The 20,551-nt window shown below is 41.3% G+C and overlaps 1 protein-coding gene across 2 annotated transcripts in view; it reads right to left on the reverse strand.

Annotated features, from left to right (window-relative positions):
* Positions 1 to 20,551, reverse strand: part of LOC117508423 (cGMP-dependent 3',5'-cyclic phosphodiesterase) — a 762,024-nt gene that overhangs the window by 54,839 nt on the left and 686,634 nt on the right. For both annotated transcript variants that reach the window (XM_034168188.1, XM_034168189.1), the window contains exons 12-13: positions 11,903 to 11,971; positions 8,273 to 8,403 (exon numbers count right to left, since the gene is read on the reverse strand). In XM_034168188.1, coding sequence (XP_034024079.1) covers positions 8,273 to 8,403; positions 11,903 to 11,971 — 200 coding nt within the window. The remainder of the gene's footprint in view (positions 1 to 8,272; positions 8,404 to 11,902; positions 11,972 to 20,551) is intronic.

Below are 20,551 nucleotides of genomic sequence, written 5' to 3' on the forward strand. Positions count from 1 at the left end.
TGGTTTGAATCATATTTGTCTAATAGATTACAATTTGTTCATGTAAATGGGGAATCTTCTTCACAGACTAAAGTTAATTATGGAGTTCCACAAGGTTCTGTGCTAGGACCAATTTTAGTCACTTTATACATGCTTCCCTTAGGCAGTATTATTAGACGGTATTGCTTAATTTTTCATTGTTACGCAGATGATACCCAGCTTTATCTATCCATGAAGCCAGAGGACACACACCAATTAGCTAAACTGCAGGATTGTCTTACAGACATAAGGACATGGATGACCTCTAATTTCCTGCTTTTAAACTCAGATAAAACTGAAGTTATTGTACTTGGCCCCACAAATCTTAGAAACATGGTGTCTAACCAGATCCTTACTCTGGATGGCATTACCCTGACCTCTAGTAATACTGTGAGAAATCTTGGAGTCATTTTTGATCAGGATATGTCATTCAAAGCGCATATTAAACAAATATGTAGGTCTGCTTTTTTGCATTTACGCAATATCTCTAAAATTAGAAAGGTCTTGTCTCAGAGTGATGCTGAAAAACTAATTCATGCATTTATTTCCTCTAGGCTGGACTATTGTAATTCATTATTATCAGGTTGTCCTAAAAGTTCCCTAAAAAGCCTTCAGTTAATTCAAAATGCTGCAGCTAGAGCACTAACGGGGACTAGAAGGAGAGAGCATATCTCACCCATATTGGTCTCTCTTCATTGGCTTCCTGTTAATTCTAGAATAGAATTTAAATTCTTCTTCTTACTTATAAGGTTTTGAATAATCAGGTCCCATCTTATCTTAGGGACCTCGTAGTACCATATCACCCCAATAGAGCGCTTCGCTCTCAGACTGCAGGCTTACTTGTAGTTCCTAGGGTTTGTAAGAGTAGAATGGGAGGCAGAGCCTTCAGCTTTCAGGCTCCTCTCCTGTGGAACCAGCTCCCAATTCAGATCAGGGAGACAGACACCATCTCTACTTTTAAGATTAGGCTTAAAACTTTCCTTTTTGCTAAAGCTTATATTTGGGCTGGATCAGGTGACCCTGAACCATCCCTTAGTTATGCTGCTATAGACGTAGACTGCTGGGGGGTTCCCATGATGCACTGTTTCTTTCTCTTTTTGCTCTGTATGCACCACTCTGCATTTAATAATTAGTGATCGATCTCTGCTCCCCTCCACAGCATGTCTTTTTCCTGGTTCTCTCCCTCAGCCCCAACCAGTCCCAGCAGAAGACTGCCCCTCCCTGAGCCTGGTTCTGCTGGAGGTTTCTTCCTGTTAAAAGGGAGTTTTTCCTTCCCAATGTAGCCAAGTGCTTGCTCACAGGGGGTCGTTTTGACCGTTGGGGTTTTCCATAATTATTGTATGGCCTTGCCTTACAATATAAAGTGCCTTGGGGCAACTGTTGTGATTTGGCGCTATATAAAAAAAAAAATTGAAAATTGAATTGATTGAATTGATTATTATTATAACATTATAACATAAAGTCATTACCAGAATACCCAATATTACTATCTAGTTTTTGTGCAAAAGTGAAATTAATAATCTCATTATATACCATCTACTTAAAGGCAAAAACACACACAAAACATTTTTTTATATACAGCTATATAAATTCGGGCGTTAAGGGGTTAAATTCAAATTTGGATTGAGAGGATTGGGTGGTGGTCGAGGGCGGGTGGTCCGGCGGCCCGGTCCATGCTCACAGCCCGTGGCTGTTGGGACGTGGAATGTCACCTCGCTAGGGGGGAAGGAGCCTGAGCTTGTGCGGGAGGTTGAGAGATACCGACTAGAGATAGTCGGGCTCACCTCCATGCATAGCTTGGGCTCTCGTACCCAACTCCTGGAGAGGGGCTGGACGCTTCATTTTTCTGGCGTTGCCCACGGGGAGAGGAGGAGAGCTGGGGTCACATTGCTTATTGCTCCCCAGCTCAGTCGCCATGTCTTGGAGTTCACTCTGGTGAACGAGAGGGTCGCGTCCCTACGCCTTCGGGTCGGGGACAGGTCTCTCACCGTTGTCTCGGCCTACGGGCCAAGCAGCAGTGCAGAGTACCCGACCTTCCTGGAGTCCCTGGGAGGGGTACGAGATAGCGCTCCGACTGGGGACGCCATTGTTCTCCTGGGGGATTTCAACGCACACGTGGGCGGCAACAGTGAGACCTGGAGGGGGTGATCGGGAAGCACGGCCTCCCTGATCTGAACCCGAGTGGTGTTCAGTTGTTGGACTTCTGTGCTAGTCACAGTTTGTCCATCACGAACACCATGTTCGAGCACAAGGGTGTCCATAAGTGTACGTGGCACCAGGACACCCTGAGCCGGAGGTCGATGATCGACTTTGTAGTCGTATTATCTGACCTTTGGCCACGTGTCTCGGATACTCGAGTGAAGAGAGGGGCAGAGCTGTCGACTGATCACCACCTGGTGGTGAGTTGGATCCGCTGGGAGGGGAGGAAGCCGGTCAGACCTGGCAGGCCCAAACATATCGTGAGGGTCTGCTGGGAATGACTGGCGGAACCCTCTGTCAGCGAGGTCTTCAACTCCCACCTCAGGGAGAGCTTCTCCCAGATCCCGGGGGAGGTTGGAGGAGTCCAAGTGGACCATGTTCTCCACCTCCATTGTTGATGCGGCCGCTCGTAGCTGTGGTCGCAAGGTCTCTGGTGCCTGTCGCGGCGGCAATCCCCGAACCCGGTGGTGGACACCGGAAGTAAGGGATGCAGTCAAGCTGAAGAAGGAGTCCTACATATCTTTGTTGGTAGGTGGGACCCCAGAGGCAGCTGACACGTATCGGTAGGCCAAGCGTGCCGCAGCCCGTGCGGTCGCAGAGGCAAAAACTCGGGTCTGGGAGGAGTTCGGGGAGGCTATGGAGGAGGACAATCGGTCGGCCTCGAAGAGATTCTGGCAAACCGTCCTTAACCGTGCTAAGGGCTATCCGGTCCCTGTACGACCACAGCAGGAACTTGGTTCGCATTGCCGGTAGTAAGTCAAACCTGTTTCCAGTGCACATTGGCCTCTGCCAGGGCTGCCCTTTGTCACCGGTTCTGTTCATTATTTTTATGGACAGAATTTCTAGGCGCAGCCAGGGTGTAGAGGGGGTCTGGTTTGGGAACCACAGAATCTCGTCTCTGCTGTTTGCAGACGATGTGGTTCTGTTGGCTTCGTCAAATCAGGACCTTCAGTGTGCACTGGGGCGGTTTGCAGCCGAGTGTGAAGCGTCTGGGATGAAAATCAGCACCTCCAAATCCGAGGCCATGGTCCTCGACCGGAAAAAGGTGCTTTGCCCTCTTCAGGTCGGTGGCGTGTCCTTGCCTCAAGTGGAGGAGTTTAAGTATCTCGGGGTCTTGTTCACGAGTGAGGGACGGATGGAGCGTGAGATCGACAGACGGATCGGTGCAGCATCTGCAGTGATGCTGTCGCTGCATCGGACCGTCGTGGTGAAGAGAGAGCTGAGTAGGGGGGCAAAGCTCTCGATTTACCGATCGATCTACGCTCCGATCCTCACCTATGGTCATGAGATTTGGCTCATGACCGAAAGAACGAGATCGCGAGTACAAGCGGCCGAGATGAGTTTCCTCTGCATTTATTTATTTATTTTATTTATTTATTTCATTCATTTAAAAGAAAAAAAAAAAACAAAAAAAAAAAACAGAAAAGCAGAAATAAAGCATCTCCATTACCAGAATGAAAAGGAGCAGAGAGAAGAACAAGTCTTATATTTTCTGCCCCTTTTTACAATACAATCTTTCAATATCCAGTGTCATTTTTCAACATTATTTGATATTTTCTCTATTAATTCCATAATTGCCATAGCTGTCGAATGTTTTGTTCTGAATCCATACTGAGCATTATTTAAAATATGATGTTTCTCAGTGAATTTATCCAACCTTGTCACAAAAACTTTTTCCATAATTTTAGAAAACTGTGGAAGCAATGATACTGGCCTGTAATTAGAGAATTTATGTTTGTCTCCATTTTTATATAATGGGACTACCTTGGCAATTTTTATTTCATCTGGAAAAATCCCTGTTGACAGAGACAGATTGCAAATATAAGTAAATGGTTCAATAACAGTTTCTATTATACTTTTTACAGTCATCATGTCTAAATCTTCATGGTCAGTTGATCTTTTGCTTACACAGTTTTTTACAATATTTCTTATTTCATCTTTTTCCACATTGTCCAGGAAAATACTATTGACCGTATTTACAAGTGTATGTAATGTATCTTCTACTATTGGTTTATTTCCCACCAGACTTGATCCTACATTTGAAAAATAATCATTAAACCCATTTGCCACTTCTTTTATGTCATATATCTCTTTATTTTCTTTGACAAAGTAATTTGGAAAAGTTGCTTTCACTCCATCACTTTCAATCACACTTTTTATAATTCCCCATGTTGCCCTCATATTATCTTTATTCTTATTTAATTGTTCACTATAATAATCTTTTTTTTGTTTCCTAATTATTGTCAATAGTTTATTTTTATATTTTTTGTATCTGTGTTCTGTTTCCTTTGTTTGCATTTTTAAAAAGCACCTGTATAAATAGTTTTTCTTTGCACAAGCATTTTTTATTCCCTTTGTCAGCCATGGTTTATTTACTCTTTTCTTACTAATTTCTATTAATTTACAGTTTTTATTATATGATTTCATCAATATTTTCATAAATGAGTTATATGCTACATTAACATCACTGACATAAACGTCTTCCCAATTTTGATTTTTAAGATCATATTTTAATGCCTCTAAGGCTTTTACTGACTTGTCTCTTTTAAAGTTTATAACAATTTTTTTTCTTGTACTTATTTTTATATTTAAATATTGAAAAGACTGGTAAATGATCACTAACATCTGTCATCAAGATCCCATTCCTGATAATTTCATCTGTTCTATTTGTAAATATATTGTCGATTACCGTTGCACTTTGCGATGTGATTCTGGTTGGTTTTGTTATCAAGTGGAATAACCCCAAACTATACATTGAATTCACAAAATCACTTATTCTTTGGCAACTGGAGCTCTCTATGTTAATGTTAAAGTCTCCACATATAAAAAGCGTTTTGTTTTTAATTTGATGGAATAGCTCTATTATTCTATCTGTAAATTTCACAACACAAGTGTCTGGTGCTCTGTATACACAACTGATTAAAATATTTTTAGATGTTTCATGTACAAGTTCCACTGTTACAATTTCAATGATGTCATCCACAGTTGTCATTTCTTCTACAACTGTACATATCAGATCTGCCTTTATGTACAGAGCAACACCACCGCCCCTTTTATCTCTTCTGTTCACAAAATACAGCTCATATCCCTCTATTTGAACATCAGTCATGAGATCATCATTAAGCCAAGATTCAGTGATTGCAACAATATTAAATTTATTTTTAAACTGATTTAAATAATCTTTTATTTGCGACATTTTACAATACAAGCTTCGACTGTTTATATGTAAGAGTGACAGGGTATCTTCTGCAATTTTTTCACTATTTAGCTGTTCTACCGTATAATACTCGCAACCAGTCGTTTTTAAGTCAAATATACTTTCATCAATATTAGTGTCTATGTCATATATTTTATCATCTGTTTCCATGTTTGATCAGATTTTTTTTTTTGTTGGTCCAGTTACCAACAGACGTCATATTTGATTGTCTATTCAGGTCTGTATTTTGTAAGGTCCTCCATGTTTTTGATTTGTATACCGTTTGTTCCTTCTTTTACTCTAATCCACACCCTACAATTCCAGACCCATGTAGCAACAATGTGCTTCTGTTTTTTTAATAGTCTTGCTTCCCTAGCAATATCTGCATTTTTTTTGTTAAATGCTCATTTATATAGACACTTGTTCCTTTCAAATTCTTTGCCTGTCTTAATACTTCATTTTTATATTTTCTGCTTGTAAATCGTATAACAATGTTAGACAGTTTATTTTTTCTATCTTTAGTTGGAACAGTATAGCAGTCTGATATTGTGTCTTGATGGATGTCAACACCATTTTGATATAAAAAGTTTGTAACTTGCTGTTCCAATGATTGTTGTTCTTCAGGTGGTGCATTCTCCCCACTGGTTCCACCAGAATCCACCACCCTTGCATATGTCCGATGCCTTGTTTCTAGTCCAGATATTATAACATCATCTTTTCTAGTGAATTGTTCAAGTTCATCTACACGTTGTTCAAGTTTCTTAATGATCTTGTCCTTCTCTTTAACCAGTTTTTGGAGTTCTTTAATCTCCACCGTCAGCTTGTCTAAATTAGACATGTCTTTTAATATCTGGTTTATTGAGGTCTTTATCTCCTCTATATTTTCCTCAAGTTTCTCCGTTTTCTTGGGTGGTGCCATGTTAACTATCGTGGCTTAGTATGGCCACTGTTAATTGCAAAAAACAATTTTCACCCGTAACCTCCACCACCACAGGTCCGGTCACCGCACACCAACCCTCCCCGTTGCTAACCTCGTTCACAGGCGCCCCCAGCCTCGGTCGTAGCCGCTGCTAGCCACGGATGTAGCCGCCATCAGCCAGGAATGTAGCCGTAGGCGGCCTCAGATGTTACGCTCAGATGGGCGCTCCCTTAGAGATAGGGTGAGGAGCTCGGTCACTCGGGAGGAGCTTGGAGTCGAGCCGCTGCTCCTCCACGTCGAAAGGAGTCAGTTGAGGTGGCTCGGGCATCTTTTCCGGATGCCCCCTGGACGCCTCGCTGGAGAGGTGTTCCGGGCACGTCCCATTGGGAGGAGGCCCCGGGGAAGACCCAGGACACGCTGGAGGGACTACATCTCTCGGCTGGCTTGGGAACGCCTTGGGGTTCCCCCAGAGGAGCTGGGGGAGGTGTGTGTGGATTGGGAGGTCTGGGTGGCTTTGCTTGAGCTGCTGCCCCCGCGACCCAACTCCGGATAAAGTGGAAGAAAATGGATGGATGGATGGATAAATTCAAATTCAATTCAAATTCAAATTCAATTAAATAATTCAATGAATCTGGAGAAATTTCAGTGAGTAAAGGGCAAGGGAGCAAGCCTAAGCTGAACACTGGGGATCTCTGATCCCTTAGACGGCCATGCATCAAGAACCATCATTCATCAATAGCTGATATAACCACATGGGCAAAGGATTATTTTGAAAAACGTTTGTCAATATGGCGTTACATTCAGAAATGCCACTTAAAACTTTACTGTCCAAAAAAGAAGCTTTATGTTGGGAGGTAAAGGTCTAGTGATAAAGCGGTTGGCAGGAGACCAGAGGATCCTCAGTTCAAACCCCCGTCAGGCTGGATAATCGCAAAGGGCCCTTAGGCAAGGTCCTTAATCCCCACTTTGCTCCTGGTGTATAGTGAGTGCCTTGCATGGCAGCACCCTGGCATCGGTGTGTGAGTGTGTGTGAATGTGAGGCATTACTGTGAAGTGCTTTGAGCTTCTGATTGAGCGCTATATAAATGCAGTCCACTTATGTTAACCTTGTCCAGAAGTGGTGTTGATTTCTCTGGGTTTGGGGATATCTGGGTTGGATACATGTGAAAACATATATTTTGGTCAGACAAATCAGTACGAGAGATCTTCTTTTGAATAAATGGATGCAGTGTGCTCCGGCACAAAGACAAAAAAAAACATCCACACTGTTATTTGCAATAAGTCCAAAAGCAAAGGTCTATCATAGTATAGGGTTGTGTCAGTGCCCCTGGCAAAAGGACTTTACACTTCTGTGATGGCAGAAGTAATGCAAAAAAAGTACAGTGAGATATATTAGAGAAACATATGCGTTCAAGATGACAGCTTCTTCGGGATGTCCATACATTTTTCAAGACAATGCAAAACCACACTCTGCACACATTACAAAGGCATGGAAGAAGAACGTGCAGATACTAGATTTGCCTGTCTGCAGTTCTGGCCTGTCCCTAATAAATTACAGACATTATAAAGTGGTAAAAGCTTTCACGTCCCAACTTTTTTATGGAATGTGCAGGCTTTAAATGCAGGAATTGATGTAATAGCAAATGAAAAACTTTGACCACACAAAACATGAAATACTTTGGGTTTATACATCTGCAATTAAAAAGAAGCCAATGTAAATGTAAATATCACAGCATTTTTTAAATTGTATTTTCTATATCGTCCAAACTTTTTCTGATTTGGAGTTGTGGAACTGGAGTTGCTTAAGTAAGGGTATCAGCATAAAACCTATGCCAAATCCCTGTGCGGATCTGTACTCGATCCACTGTGGCAACCTTGAACATCCGGGACAGCGGAAAGACAAACAAACAAACAAAATATTGATCCTGTTCTATACATACCTCTGCCCGCCCTGCTTATTGAAGGCGCAGGCTAATGCCACCACCTGACCGGTGGCTCTGCTGACCACTGGGACACACAGCATAGAGGAGATCTCACAGCCCAACATACTGGACAGCTGCCTGCGCTCCTCCTGTGAGGGAGAGAGCAGAGAAATTACAAGATGGCTGGACAGACAAGCAGACAGATGTTTTGGAAATATATTTCTCCAAGTAGCAGTACTTTGGTCTTGTCTTGGTCTCATCTTGTCCATGAATATAGTAACACTTTGCAGATTCGCCAGTAAATATCATCATCTACAATAGCCATGTGGCCTCTGTGCGCATGTGTGTATGGCTTCAATCATGCCGAAACCGGAGAAAGCTGACATTTGCCGTTCGGTATGCTTATGCATTTTGGGTCAAGGATAAACGCTGCAAAAAGGGAAAGTTGACAGGGCAAATATTTTTCAAGAAATTAGTGATTTTAGATAACCAGTAAACAATGGACGTTGTGCTGCAGTGCACCATGGGAGTTGGGGTTTTGGGGGTGGTATGTATGTTGGTATTGTGGTTCATGTTAGTTTAACAATGCTGTTCATGTTATTTATTTATTGTGTTTTTGTAGTTCAATTGGTTTAGTCAATTTAGTCAAGTGTCATGTTGTCATTATCATGAATGACTTAAGTGTCATGTGGCTGGTACCATGACTGAAAAGTGTGTTGCATTTGATGTCTTCCGCCACCAACTCTGCTTGCGCATGTCTAAAATTAGATGCACCTGGTTGCGGTAGAATGCAGAAAAGACAAAAAGCTCTCCGTGCGTGCGTGTGTGTAACTTTGATCACGGAGAAACTGTGGATAGCTGATATGTGCCGTTTGGTATGCTTATGTATTTTGGGTCAAGGATGAACGCCGCCAATACGGAACATTGACAGGACTAATATTTTTGGAGAAGCTAGGGATAATAGCTACCAAGACTGAACAATGGACGTTTCTAACTACATTCTGGACTCAAATGTGCATCACGACTTCTGCCGTGCATCACTGTTGTCTTGTTGTCCATACTTCACGATATTTGCTTACATTGTGCCCTGAAACAGAACTCTGCTGACACTGACCTCTCGCGTGAGTCATGGACCACGAGATGGCGTGAGATTAACAAATGCGAAACAGCGAATAGGCACTGGTTTTCAATGGTCACAGTGGTGTTCATGAAACTCCAGGCTAGGTTAAATGGATTGTATTGTACCAATTCTCCCGCTTATCATTGTGTTACAGGCACAGATGTACATCCCTAGTCATCTGAACAGTATCCACTTTGTTTTTTCAGTTGCTGTTAGCTAACTGTCCCTATTGCACAAAGGAAAAATCAACCCAGAATGTATTGCTTCATCCATATCCATTTTTTTCCCAGTCAGCTGAATTTCTGGTCCCAATCTTTACAGTGCTTGACATCTACCTTTTAATTCTAAATGTGTCTATGACAAAGCCGTGGAGATTTAGCCAATTTGCAAGAATGAGAACATGAAGGCTTGAAGAGGAGGTGATGTTGGGTTTGTGATCTCAAAGGGACAGCTGTGGTATGGACATGGAACTCTGAAGCAGTCAGCACTGCTATCTGTTAGCAATGTCAATTCTTGCTGGCTTGTTGACTGTGGCTGGACAAATAAAAGAATTAAGAAACATAATGACGTCATGTCAAATCTGTGGACCTTTGAAATATAGAAACATACAAAGCACTGTGAACAAGAGGTAGTGTCGGACAGTATGATGATATTCTATGTGACTGCTGTGTGCCACATATTAGGAGAAGCAAAATCAGCAGTTGTGTTGCAACGTATGTATTTATTATTTGTTATTTCGTTTGTCCAGTCCGGTTTACACTTATTTCATGTATTTTTAATATTGGCTGCGCCAGTTATAGCAATAACTGTAGAAGTATGGCTGTCTGTAATTCTCTTCAAAATAAGGCAAATTATTATATGGTATGTGATTTTGCCAACTAAAAACTAAGGGCACAGAAGTAAAAACTAAGGGCACAGAAAAAAAAAAAAAAAACGCTGCTGGCTGCAGCAGCTCCTCAGTCTTCTCTCACAAATGTGTTTAAATACAGTCCATAAAAGTCCTGCTCACAGACTGATTGATCAAGTATAACTCCAGACATCTCCACATTTACTCACAGACGGTTCGTTCGTGTGCGTGCGCACGTGCATCTTGCACGCGCATCTCGCGGTCAAAGTAGGAAAGATAAACTATAACAGAACTCAATGCACAAATATAAACTAGAAGATAAATCACAGTGCACAGTCTGTCTGCAGCCAAACTGCACTCTGATTCCTCTGTGCAGAGAACCTGCAGGCTGCGTTCTCACCTTCTCTCTGCCCCCTGCTGCTGCACACCTGACCTGACATTCCTGCGTTGTCATGACACCACAGGAAGCTCGAGGCAGCCCCGGTGTGAAAGGGGCTTTAGAGATTGTGCTCATGAAGTATTTTGGACCTGTTGGTGCAGTATGACAGTAATAATAAAGAGCTGAAACTTGAGATTGATTTTTCAGTTTTAGTAAACTCCCAATTTTCTTGTTTACCATATAATAAAACAGTTACAGACTTTTAATTTCGGTGTACCTGTTGTGAAAGTGTAGTGACACGGACCAACAACAGGGGGCGCAAATGAACGGTCAATAGATGAGCCAAAAAGTAACAATTTAATGTTGTGAAATGTGCACAACGAATATACAGACAATCTCAGAATATGATTACAGTCAAATTACAAAGGTGACGTGTGGGCAGGCTCGAGGATAGAAGACGTCTGTCCTGAGAAGGGCCGGAACCACACGATTTCTGCCACCACCGAACCTGGTGAATACTGGAGCCGCCAAGTCCCGAATTCCCAGGTGATCACCGTCTCCGACTGTCGGATCTGGTACTGCTGGCGAGAACAAAGACAGTCAAGTGTGGGTGTGTGTACACCCAGTAACAACAACGGTGGGAATGCCACCTCCACCTCTCACTCAATATGTGATGAGTACCGCAGTGATTCCTCAGGGGAAAAGAGTGCCGTCCTGCACTCACTCAGCTTACACAGATAGAGGAACCGGTACTCCTGCAAACACTCACAATATACAGATATATTGTAACACAAAACGGCTGAGGATATTACCTTCAATGAAGTACGATATCTCGGCGATGAGGTGGAGATGACGTCTGGGTTTTATGGAGTGAGGTGATGAAGAATGAGTGACAGCTGTCAGGAAGTAATGAGTAACAGCTGTCACTCCCCGCTGTGTCCGTGGCGGCAGCGCCCTCTCGTGCCTGAAGCCCGCACTTCAGGCAGGGCGCCCTCTGGTGGTGGGCCAGCAGTACCTCCTCTTCTGGCGGCCCACACAACAGTACCCATGATTATGCGGACCTGGTCAGGATGGGGTTCACCGAGGCCTACACCTCATCAAAAGTCTAGAATTGTATATAATCATTGCGCACCCTCTATGGTGGCTCGGCTGTGACTATGTGCAGTAGGGAGAATTCTAGCAGTGTTGTCTCTATTTCTTGACTCCTCTGTGATCAGTGCTACAGTCCGACATGTTTATACATGTTTAGTGGACAGACAGACAAGCAGACAGGCAAACAGATAGACAGGTATGCCCACTTACAGCACTGATGTCCCGAAGAGTGATGGACTTTTTCTTCTCCACAACTTGACCAAATCGACCAAACATCAGCTGATTCAAAAAAAAAAAAAAGAGAGTAAGATTTAGAGAGCAGGGGTTTGGGGGAGAGTGTAATGAAGGCAGAAATCCAGAGCAGAGACAGAGCGGGTGCAACAGGAACAGACTCATTAAGAGACTCCCTGGAGATATTTCTGAAGTAACATATAAAACTAAATTGTTTATTCTGATGAAGTTTATTGCCTTCCTTGTTAAATTAGCATAAACAGTCCATCTAGGATGTATTTTCAGGATTGCAATATGACTGCCCCATAACTATTATTGCGATTTCACACATCATTTAGCAGGATGGCTGCTCTATAATGGAGAGTGGAGTAAAAAATGCCACATCGGCAACACTAGAGGCACAAGCTTTGAACACACCCAAAGGGACTGATGGCTTCTGTTGCATAAATTTTTAAATTGTAATCCCTGCTAGAGATTATGGACGATTATATGTGGGAGATTCATTCTATTGTGTCAAAGAAAGCTACAGTACATGCATAAGTACAATGTTTACATTAGCAGTCTACATTAAGAATAAAAAAAAAAATCACTTCCTTAAAGTGGAGTTAGTGGATGAGATCACACCACTGTAGCGAATATGGCCGTAGACATATCTTTACAGAATCAAAAGTTTCCTTAATTTTCCACTTTTAACAAAGAACTGACTCTCCAGACATTTCTAAGGCCAGAATGTCTTAAGATGAAGGACTGTGTTATCACTTGACTAGTTGTCAGGCACCGAAAGCCCCCAACTTTTCAGAAAGCAACCAGTCTTCCAAACATTTCCTAGCTAAATTTATGACACCTCTGGAAAGCTTCAACAAACAGTCCCTATGGATCAAAGACCCTTGTTGAAACAGTGCCAGGAAAAATGAACATCCAAGTACTCTGTAATCAATTTATAGGATCTCACGTCTCCAGAAGGGGCCCTCAAACATTCTTGTTCATGCCTTATCATGAAAACAGATCAGCTCAACCAGCTTGATGACAAAAGTCCAAAGGTCCAACACTGGAATCGAACCACAGTTCCACCTTTGGGAAGAATACGGTACCTTCAATACACGAATATCCTTTTTAACGAAGAAAAAAGAGAAATTGTAGTTTCTTTTCTTGTTGTTACAGTTAACCAAAGACAAAATGGATATTGCAATTTAATTTTTTCTTACACATTTCTCTATTGTGTAAAAAAGTTATGAGTCTTTCTTTTATAACCCTTGGTGCATGTTTAAATGTTATTTGTTGATTTACTGATGAATTGTCATGGTGAAAACAGTGTTTTGTGTAAATCACTTCCCTGCTTCTAGGATGGTTTAGAAGATGGCTCAGTCATCTTATATTGTGTTAGTCAAAGAAGAAAGGAGGTATATGTCATTCACTGTATCTGATGTGTTATTCAAATAACTTTCTTTTGGGGAGAAACCTGATGCCAAATAAGCAGAGCTTATGACCATGTGCGTGCATAGCCTCTTTAAAATGACCCTGGAACAAAGAAACTCGATATTCCTCTCTTCCATGCTTTTACACTCTCTTCAATGCTTCCATGCTCTTCATTTTCTCAGTATAGTCTTAGCTCATGGCTTTTGTTTCATTGTTTCATTTGTTGCATTGCGTTTCTTTTTTTGGGGGGTTTTGTTTGATGCACCAATTTTAATAACTTTTAAGACATGACTCAAGCTCTCTGCCTTTTGAAGACAACTTCCTAGCTGAGTGTTTCAAATTAAGAGCAAAATTGTGAGTCTCCAAATTCTTCATTTTCCTCTCAATGCCAAAAATGTTTTTGTTAACTTTAATTTTTATCCTTAACTTTCACTGCCAAGCCTTTAACTTTTTCTGAAATTTTACAAAGACTTCAAATTGATTTTCCACAGGATTTGGATAGCAAACATCGAAACCTTCATCCTGGGTCAGTCAGAGAATCCAACTTCCACTGAACCACTGAACTATCACATTCGGTCTGGCTATGAAACCAACCAAGCAGTCTGCATGCCTGTAGTCATCTAGGAGACCCAGTGGGTTAACCCAACTCAGGTGAAACGAGGCCAGCAAAGGCCGATCAGGGAATCGGACCATTTCACTCCACCGGATCCAAAGGACCCAGATAAGTGAAAGTGTTCCCATGGTTTGTGCTGTCAGTGATGCAAAGTGCCTTTCTTTGTTAATTTTCTTAAACATAAAAACAATAACTTGTGAACTCAAAGTTCGCCTCTAAATTCCAACCATTTCTATATTTAGTGCTACACTTCGTTCTTTCCTTTCTCTTGTTTTTTACTTCTTATCATCAACAGATTGTCTCGGTAATAAAACTGTGAATTATTATTGATATTCTCAGAATCTTGGCCACATTTGTTTGTTCCAGTACATATGTAAATAAATGTGCAAATATTACACCAGTTATGTTGTCTTGTGTCCAGTTGAAGACAGATGCTTAATCAACTGTATCCAGAACTTATGAATTTCAGATCAAAGACGACTTAATATTGATTATAACCTGATTATGTTCCTGCGGTATACAGGTGGTGCCCCTTTCGATGGATTTAATTCAATTTTAAATTTAATTAAATATTGTTTTAACTTATATCCTCTAAACCACAGACAACAGCGTGTGAAAATTAATAAAAGTAAATAATTAAGAACGGAATAAATCATATGAACAGGGAAACAAAATATTTATAAATAAATGGATAAAATGATTTAAGAATCACGCAGTTTAACCCTAACCCTAACCATAAGCCCCACAGACACCCCCCCATGTCACCCCACATTTCGTGCTCCTGTCACAAAATAAATTTGTGCTCCCGTCACAAAAATGTGGCACTTTTCGTGACAGGTGCAGGAACCATAGACTAATTTACTTTTTGTGATGGCATCACGAAATGGTGTAAGACTGGGTTGAGATATAAAAGAGATATAAAAGACTGCTTTTAATGTCATGAAAACAAATTAAATCACTGTTGCAGGTAATTCATATACCCAAATGAACCAATGGTTATTAATGCTGTAATAAATTATATATATATATATATATATGTGTGTGTGTGTGTGTGTGTGTGTGTGTGTGTGTGTGTGTGTGTGTGTGTGTGTGTGTGTGTGTGTGTGTGTGTGTGTGTGAAACAATGGCAAAAGTACTCCAGATGTGGTGAGGGAGATAGCAAGAAAAGTACTGGGTGTGACATCTGGACAGTGGAACGAAGACAAGGACACTTGGCGGTGGAATGAAGATGTTCAGGAAAGCATAACGAGAAAGTGGTTGGTGAAAAGTATTGGGATAGTCAGAGAGATGAAGAAAGTAGACAGGAGTATAAGGAGCGGCGTAAGGAGAAAAGAGAAGTGTGAAAAGCTAAGGAACAGGCATATAGGGAGCTGTACAAGAAGTTGAACAGTAAGGAAGGAAAAAAGAACTTGCACTGATTGGCCAGACAAAGGGACAGAGCTGGAAAGGATCTGCTGCAGGTTAAAGTGACAAAGGAAGCAGATGGTAATGTGCTGACAAGTGAGGACAGTGTATTGAGAAAGTGGAGGGAATATTTTGAGGAGCTGAAGAATGAAGAAAATGAGAGTTAGAAAAGGCTGGATGATGTGTAAATCAGGAAGTGCACGAGATTAGTAAGGATGAAGTGAGGGCAGCTATGAGGAGGAGGAAGAATGGAAAGGCAGTTGGTGCAGAAGACGTTCCAGTGGAGGCATGGAAATGTTTAGGAGAGATGACAGTGGATTTTCTAAGAATGCTGTTTAATGAAATCTTGCAAAGTGAGAGGATCCCTGCAGAGTGGAGACAAAGTGTGCTGGTTCATATTTTTAAGAACAAGGGTATATATGTATGTGTATATATGTATATATTTATGTAAATATGTATGTAGACGAAGACACGGTGTTCACTAGATATGTTTATGATAATGGGATTTGAGTTTGTGTTGTTAAATGTGTTTGTAGCATGGCCCAAGCAGAGGGTCACCCCTTAGAGTCTGGTCTGCTTGAGGTTTCTTCCTCAATACATCAGAGGGAGTTTTTCCTTACCACTGTCGCCTGTGTGCTTGCTCTGGGGGTTGGTAATGTGTATATATGTATGTATGTATGTATGTTTATATGAGGTGGGCGTTTATAAGCTTTGCTTCTGCTCACCCCCTTTTTGGTCACACATGTCACTGTGGAATTGTCTTGTGTATCAGTTTTTGTTATTGTCGAGGATGTGTGCCAAATAAATAAGTTCTAAGTTCTAAGGATGATGTGCAGAGCTACAGTAACTACAGAGGCATTAAGCTAATTAGCCACAGCATGAAGTTATGAGAAAGAGTAGTAGAAGCTATGCTTAGAAAACAGTTGAAGATCCGTGAGCAGCAATATGGTTTCATGCTAAGAAAGAGGACTACAAATGCAATGTTTGCTCTGAGAGTACTGATGGAGAAGTATAGAGAAGGTCAGAAAGAGTTACATTGTGTGTTTGTGGATTTAGACAAAGCTTATTACAGGGTGCCAAGAGAGGAGTTGTGGTACTGTATCAATCAATGAATTTTATTTATATAGCGACAAATCACAACAAACAGTTGCCCCAAGGCGCTTTATATTGTAAGGCAAGGACATACAATAATTACGTAAAAACCCCAACGGTCAAAACGACTCCCTGTGAGCAAGCACTTGGCGACAGTGGGAAGGAAAAAGTCCCTTTTAACAGGAAGAAACCTCCAGCAGAACCAGGCTCAGGGAGGGGCAGTCTTCTGCTGGGACTGGTTGGGGCTGAGGGAGAGAACCAGGAAAAAGACATGCTGTGGAGGGGAGCAGAGATCAATCACTAATGATTAAATGCAGAGTGGTGCAGACAGAGCAAAAAAAGAAACACTCAGTGCATCATGGGAACCCCCCAGCAGTCTAAGTCTATAGCAGCATAACTAAGGGATGGTTCAGGGTCACCTGATCCAGCCCTAACTATAAGCTTTAGCAAAAAGGAAAGTTTTAAGCCTAATCTTAAAAGTAGAGAGGGTGTCTGTCTCCCTGATCTGAATTGGGAGCTGGTTCCACAGGAGAGGAGCCTGAAAGCTGAAGGCTCTGCCTCCCATTCTACTCTTACAAACCCTAGGAACTACAAGTAAGCCTGCAGTCTGAGAGCGAAGCGCTCTATTGGGGTGATATGGTACTATGAGGTCCCTAAGATAAGATGGGACCTGATTATTCAAAACCTTATAAGTAAGAAGAAGAATTTTAAATTCTATTCTAGAATTAACAGGAAGCCAATGAAGAGAGGCCAATATGGGTGAGATATGCTCTCTCCTTCTAGTCCCTGTCAGTACTCTAGCTGCAGCATTTTGAATTAACTGAAGGCTTTTCAGGGAACTTTTAGGACAACCTGATAATAATGAATTACAATAGTCCAGCCTAGAGGAAATAAATGCATGAATTAGTTTTTCAGCATCACTCTGAGACAAGACCTTTCTAATTTTAGAGGTATTGCGTAAATGCAAAAAAGCAGTCCTACATATTTGTTTAATATGCGCTTTGAATGACATATCCTGATCAAAAATGACTCCAAGATTTCTCACAGTATTACTAGAGGTCAGGGTAATGCCATCCAGAGTAAGGATCTGGTTAGACACCATGTTTCTAAGATTTGTGGGGCCAAGTACAATAACTTCAGTTTTATCTGAGTTTAAAAGCAGGAAATTAGAGGTCATCCATGTCTTTATGTCTGTAAGACAATCCTGCAGTTTAGCTAATTGGTGTGTGTCCTCTGGCTTCATGGATAGATAAAGCTGGGTATCATCTGCGTAACAATGAAAATTTAAGCAATGCCGTCTAATAATACTGCCTAAGGGAAGCATGTATAAAGTGAATAAAATTGGTCCTAGCACAGAACTTTGTGGAACTCCATAATTAACCTTAGTCTGTGAAGAAGATTCCCCATTTACATGAACAAATTGTAATCTATTAGATAAATATGATTCAAACCACCGCAGCGCAGTGCCTTTAATACCTATGGCATGCTCTAATCTCTGTAATAAATTTTTATGGTCAACAGTATCAAAAGCAGCACTGAGGTCTAACAGAACAAGCACAGAGATGAGTCCACTGTCTGAGGCCATAAGAAGATCATTTGTAACCTTCACTAATGCTGTTTCTGTACTATGATGAATTCTAAAACCTGACTGAAACTCTTCAAATAGATCATTCCTCTGCAGATGATCAGTTAGCTGTTTTACAACTACCCTTTCAAGAATTTTTGAGAGAAAAGGAAGGTTGGAGATTGGCCTATAATTAGCTAAGATAGCTGGGTCAAGTGATAGCTTTTTAAGTAATGGTTTAATTACTGCCACCTTAAAAGCCTGTGGTACATAGCCAACTAATAAAGATAGATTGATCATATTTAAGATCGAAGCATTAAATAATGGTAGGGCTTCCTTGAGCAGCCTGGTAGGAATGGGGTCTAATAGACATGTTGATGGTTTGGATGAAGTAACTAATGAAAATAACTCAGACAGAACAATCTGAGAGAAAGAGTCAAACCAAATACCGGCATCACTGAAAGCAGCCAAAGATAACGATACGTCTTTGGGATGGTTATGAGTAATTTTTTCTCTAATAGTTAAAATTTTATTAGCAAAGAAAGTCATGAAGTCATTACTAGTTAAAGTTAAAGGAATACTCGGCTCAATAGAGCTCTGACTCTTTGTCAGCCTGGCTACAGTGCTGAAAAGAAACCTGGGGTTGTTCTTATTTTCTTCAATTAGTGATGAGTAGTAAGATGTCCTAGCTTTACGGAGGGCTTTTTTATAGAGCAACAGACTCTTTTTCCAGGCTAAGTGAAGATCTTCTAAATTAGTGAGACGCCATTTCCTCTCCAACTTACGGGTTATCTGCTTTAAGCTGCGAGTTTGTGAGTTATACCACGGAGTCAGGCACTTCTGATTTAAAGCTCTCTTTTTCAGAAGAGCTACAGCATCCAAAGTTGTCTTCAATGAGGATGTAAAACTATTAACGAGATACTCTATCTCACTTACAGAGTTTAGGTAGCTACTCTGCACTGTGTTGGTATATGGCATTAGAGAACATAAAGAAGGAATCATATCCTTAAACCTAGTTACAGCGCTTTCTGAAAGACTTCTAGTGTAATGAAACTTATTCCCCACTGCTGGGTAGTCCATCAGAGTAAATGTAAATGTTACTAAGAAATGATCAGACAGAAGGGAGTTTTCAGGGAATACTGTTAAGTCTTCAATTTCCATACCATAAGTCAGAACAAGATCTAAGATATGATTAAAGTGGTGGGTGGACTCATTTACATTTTGAGCAAAGCCAATTGAGTCTAATAATAGATTAAATGCAGTGTTGAGGCTGTCATTCTCAGCATCTGTGTGGATGTTAAAATCGCCCACTATAATTACCTTATCTGAGCTAAGCACTAAGTCAGACAAAAGGTCTGAAAATTCACAGAGAAACTCACAGTAATGACCAGGTGGACGATAGATAATAACAAATAAAACTGGTTTTTGGGACTTCCAATTTGGATGGACAAGACTAAGAGTCAAGCTTTCAAATGAATTAAAGCTCTGTCTGGGTTTTTGATTAATTAATAAGCTGGAATGGAAGATTGCTGCTAATCCTCCGCCTCGGCCCGTGCTACGAGCATTCTGGCAGTTAGTGTGACTCGGGGGTGTTGACTCATTTAAACTAACATATTTATCCTGCTGTAACCAGGTTTCTGTAAGGCAGAATAAATCAATATGTTGATCAATTATTATATCATTTACTAACAGGGACTTAGAAGAGAGAGACCTAATGTTTAATAGACCACATTTAACTGTTTTAGTCTGTGGTGCAGTTGAAGGTGCTATATTATTTTTTCTTTTTGAATTTTTATGCTTAAATAGATTTTTGCTGGTTATTGGTGGTCTGGGAGCAGGCACTGTCTCTACGGGGATGGGGTAATGAGGGGATGGCAGGGGGAGAGAAGCTGCAGAGAGGTGTGTAAGACTACAACTCTGCTTCCTGGTCCCAACCCTGGATAGTCACGGTTTGGAGGATTTAAGAAAATTGGCCAGATTTCTAGAAATGAGAGCTGCTCCATCCAAAGTGGGATGGATGCCGTCTCTCCTAACAAGACCAGGTTTTCCCCAGAAGCTTTGCCAATTATCTATGAAGCCCACCTCATTTTTTAGACACCACTCAGACAGCCAGCAATTCAAGGAGAACATGCGGCTAAACATGTCACTCCCGGTCCGATTGGGGAGGGGCCCAGAGTAAACTGTATGAGGAAGTCTGGAGTGGCAGAGAAGTATGTGAGGGTAGTGCAGGACATGTACAAGGATAGCGTGACAGCAGTGAGATGCGCAATAGGAATGACAGATTCATTCAAGGTGGAGGTGGGATTACACCAAGGATCAGCTCTGGGTCCTTTCTTGTTCACAATGGTGATGGACAGGTTGACGGATGGGATCAGACAGGAGTCCATGGAATATGATGTTTGCAGATGACACTGTGGTCTGTCGTGAGAGTAGAGAGCAGGTTGAGTCAAGCCTGGAAATGTAGAGATATGCTCTGGAGAGCAGGGTAATGAAAATTAGGAGTTGCAAGACTGAGTACATGTCTGTGAATGAGAAAGAG

This window comes from Thalassophryne amazonica, chromosome 4 (assembly GCF_902500255.1).
Source record: "Thalassophryne amazonica chromosome 4, fThaAma1.1, whole genome shotgun sequence".
NCBI lineage: Eukaryota > Metazoa > Chordata > Actinopteri > Batrachoidiformes > Batrachoididae > Thalassophryne > Thalassophryne amazonica.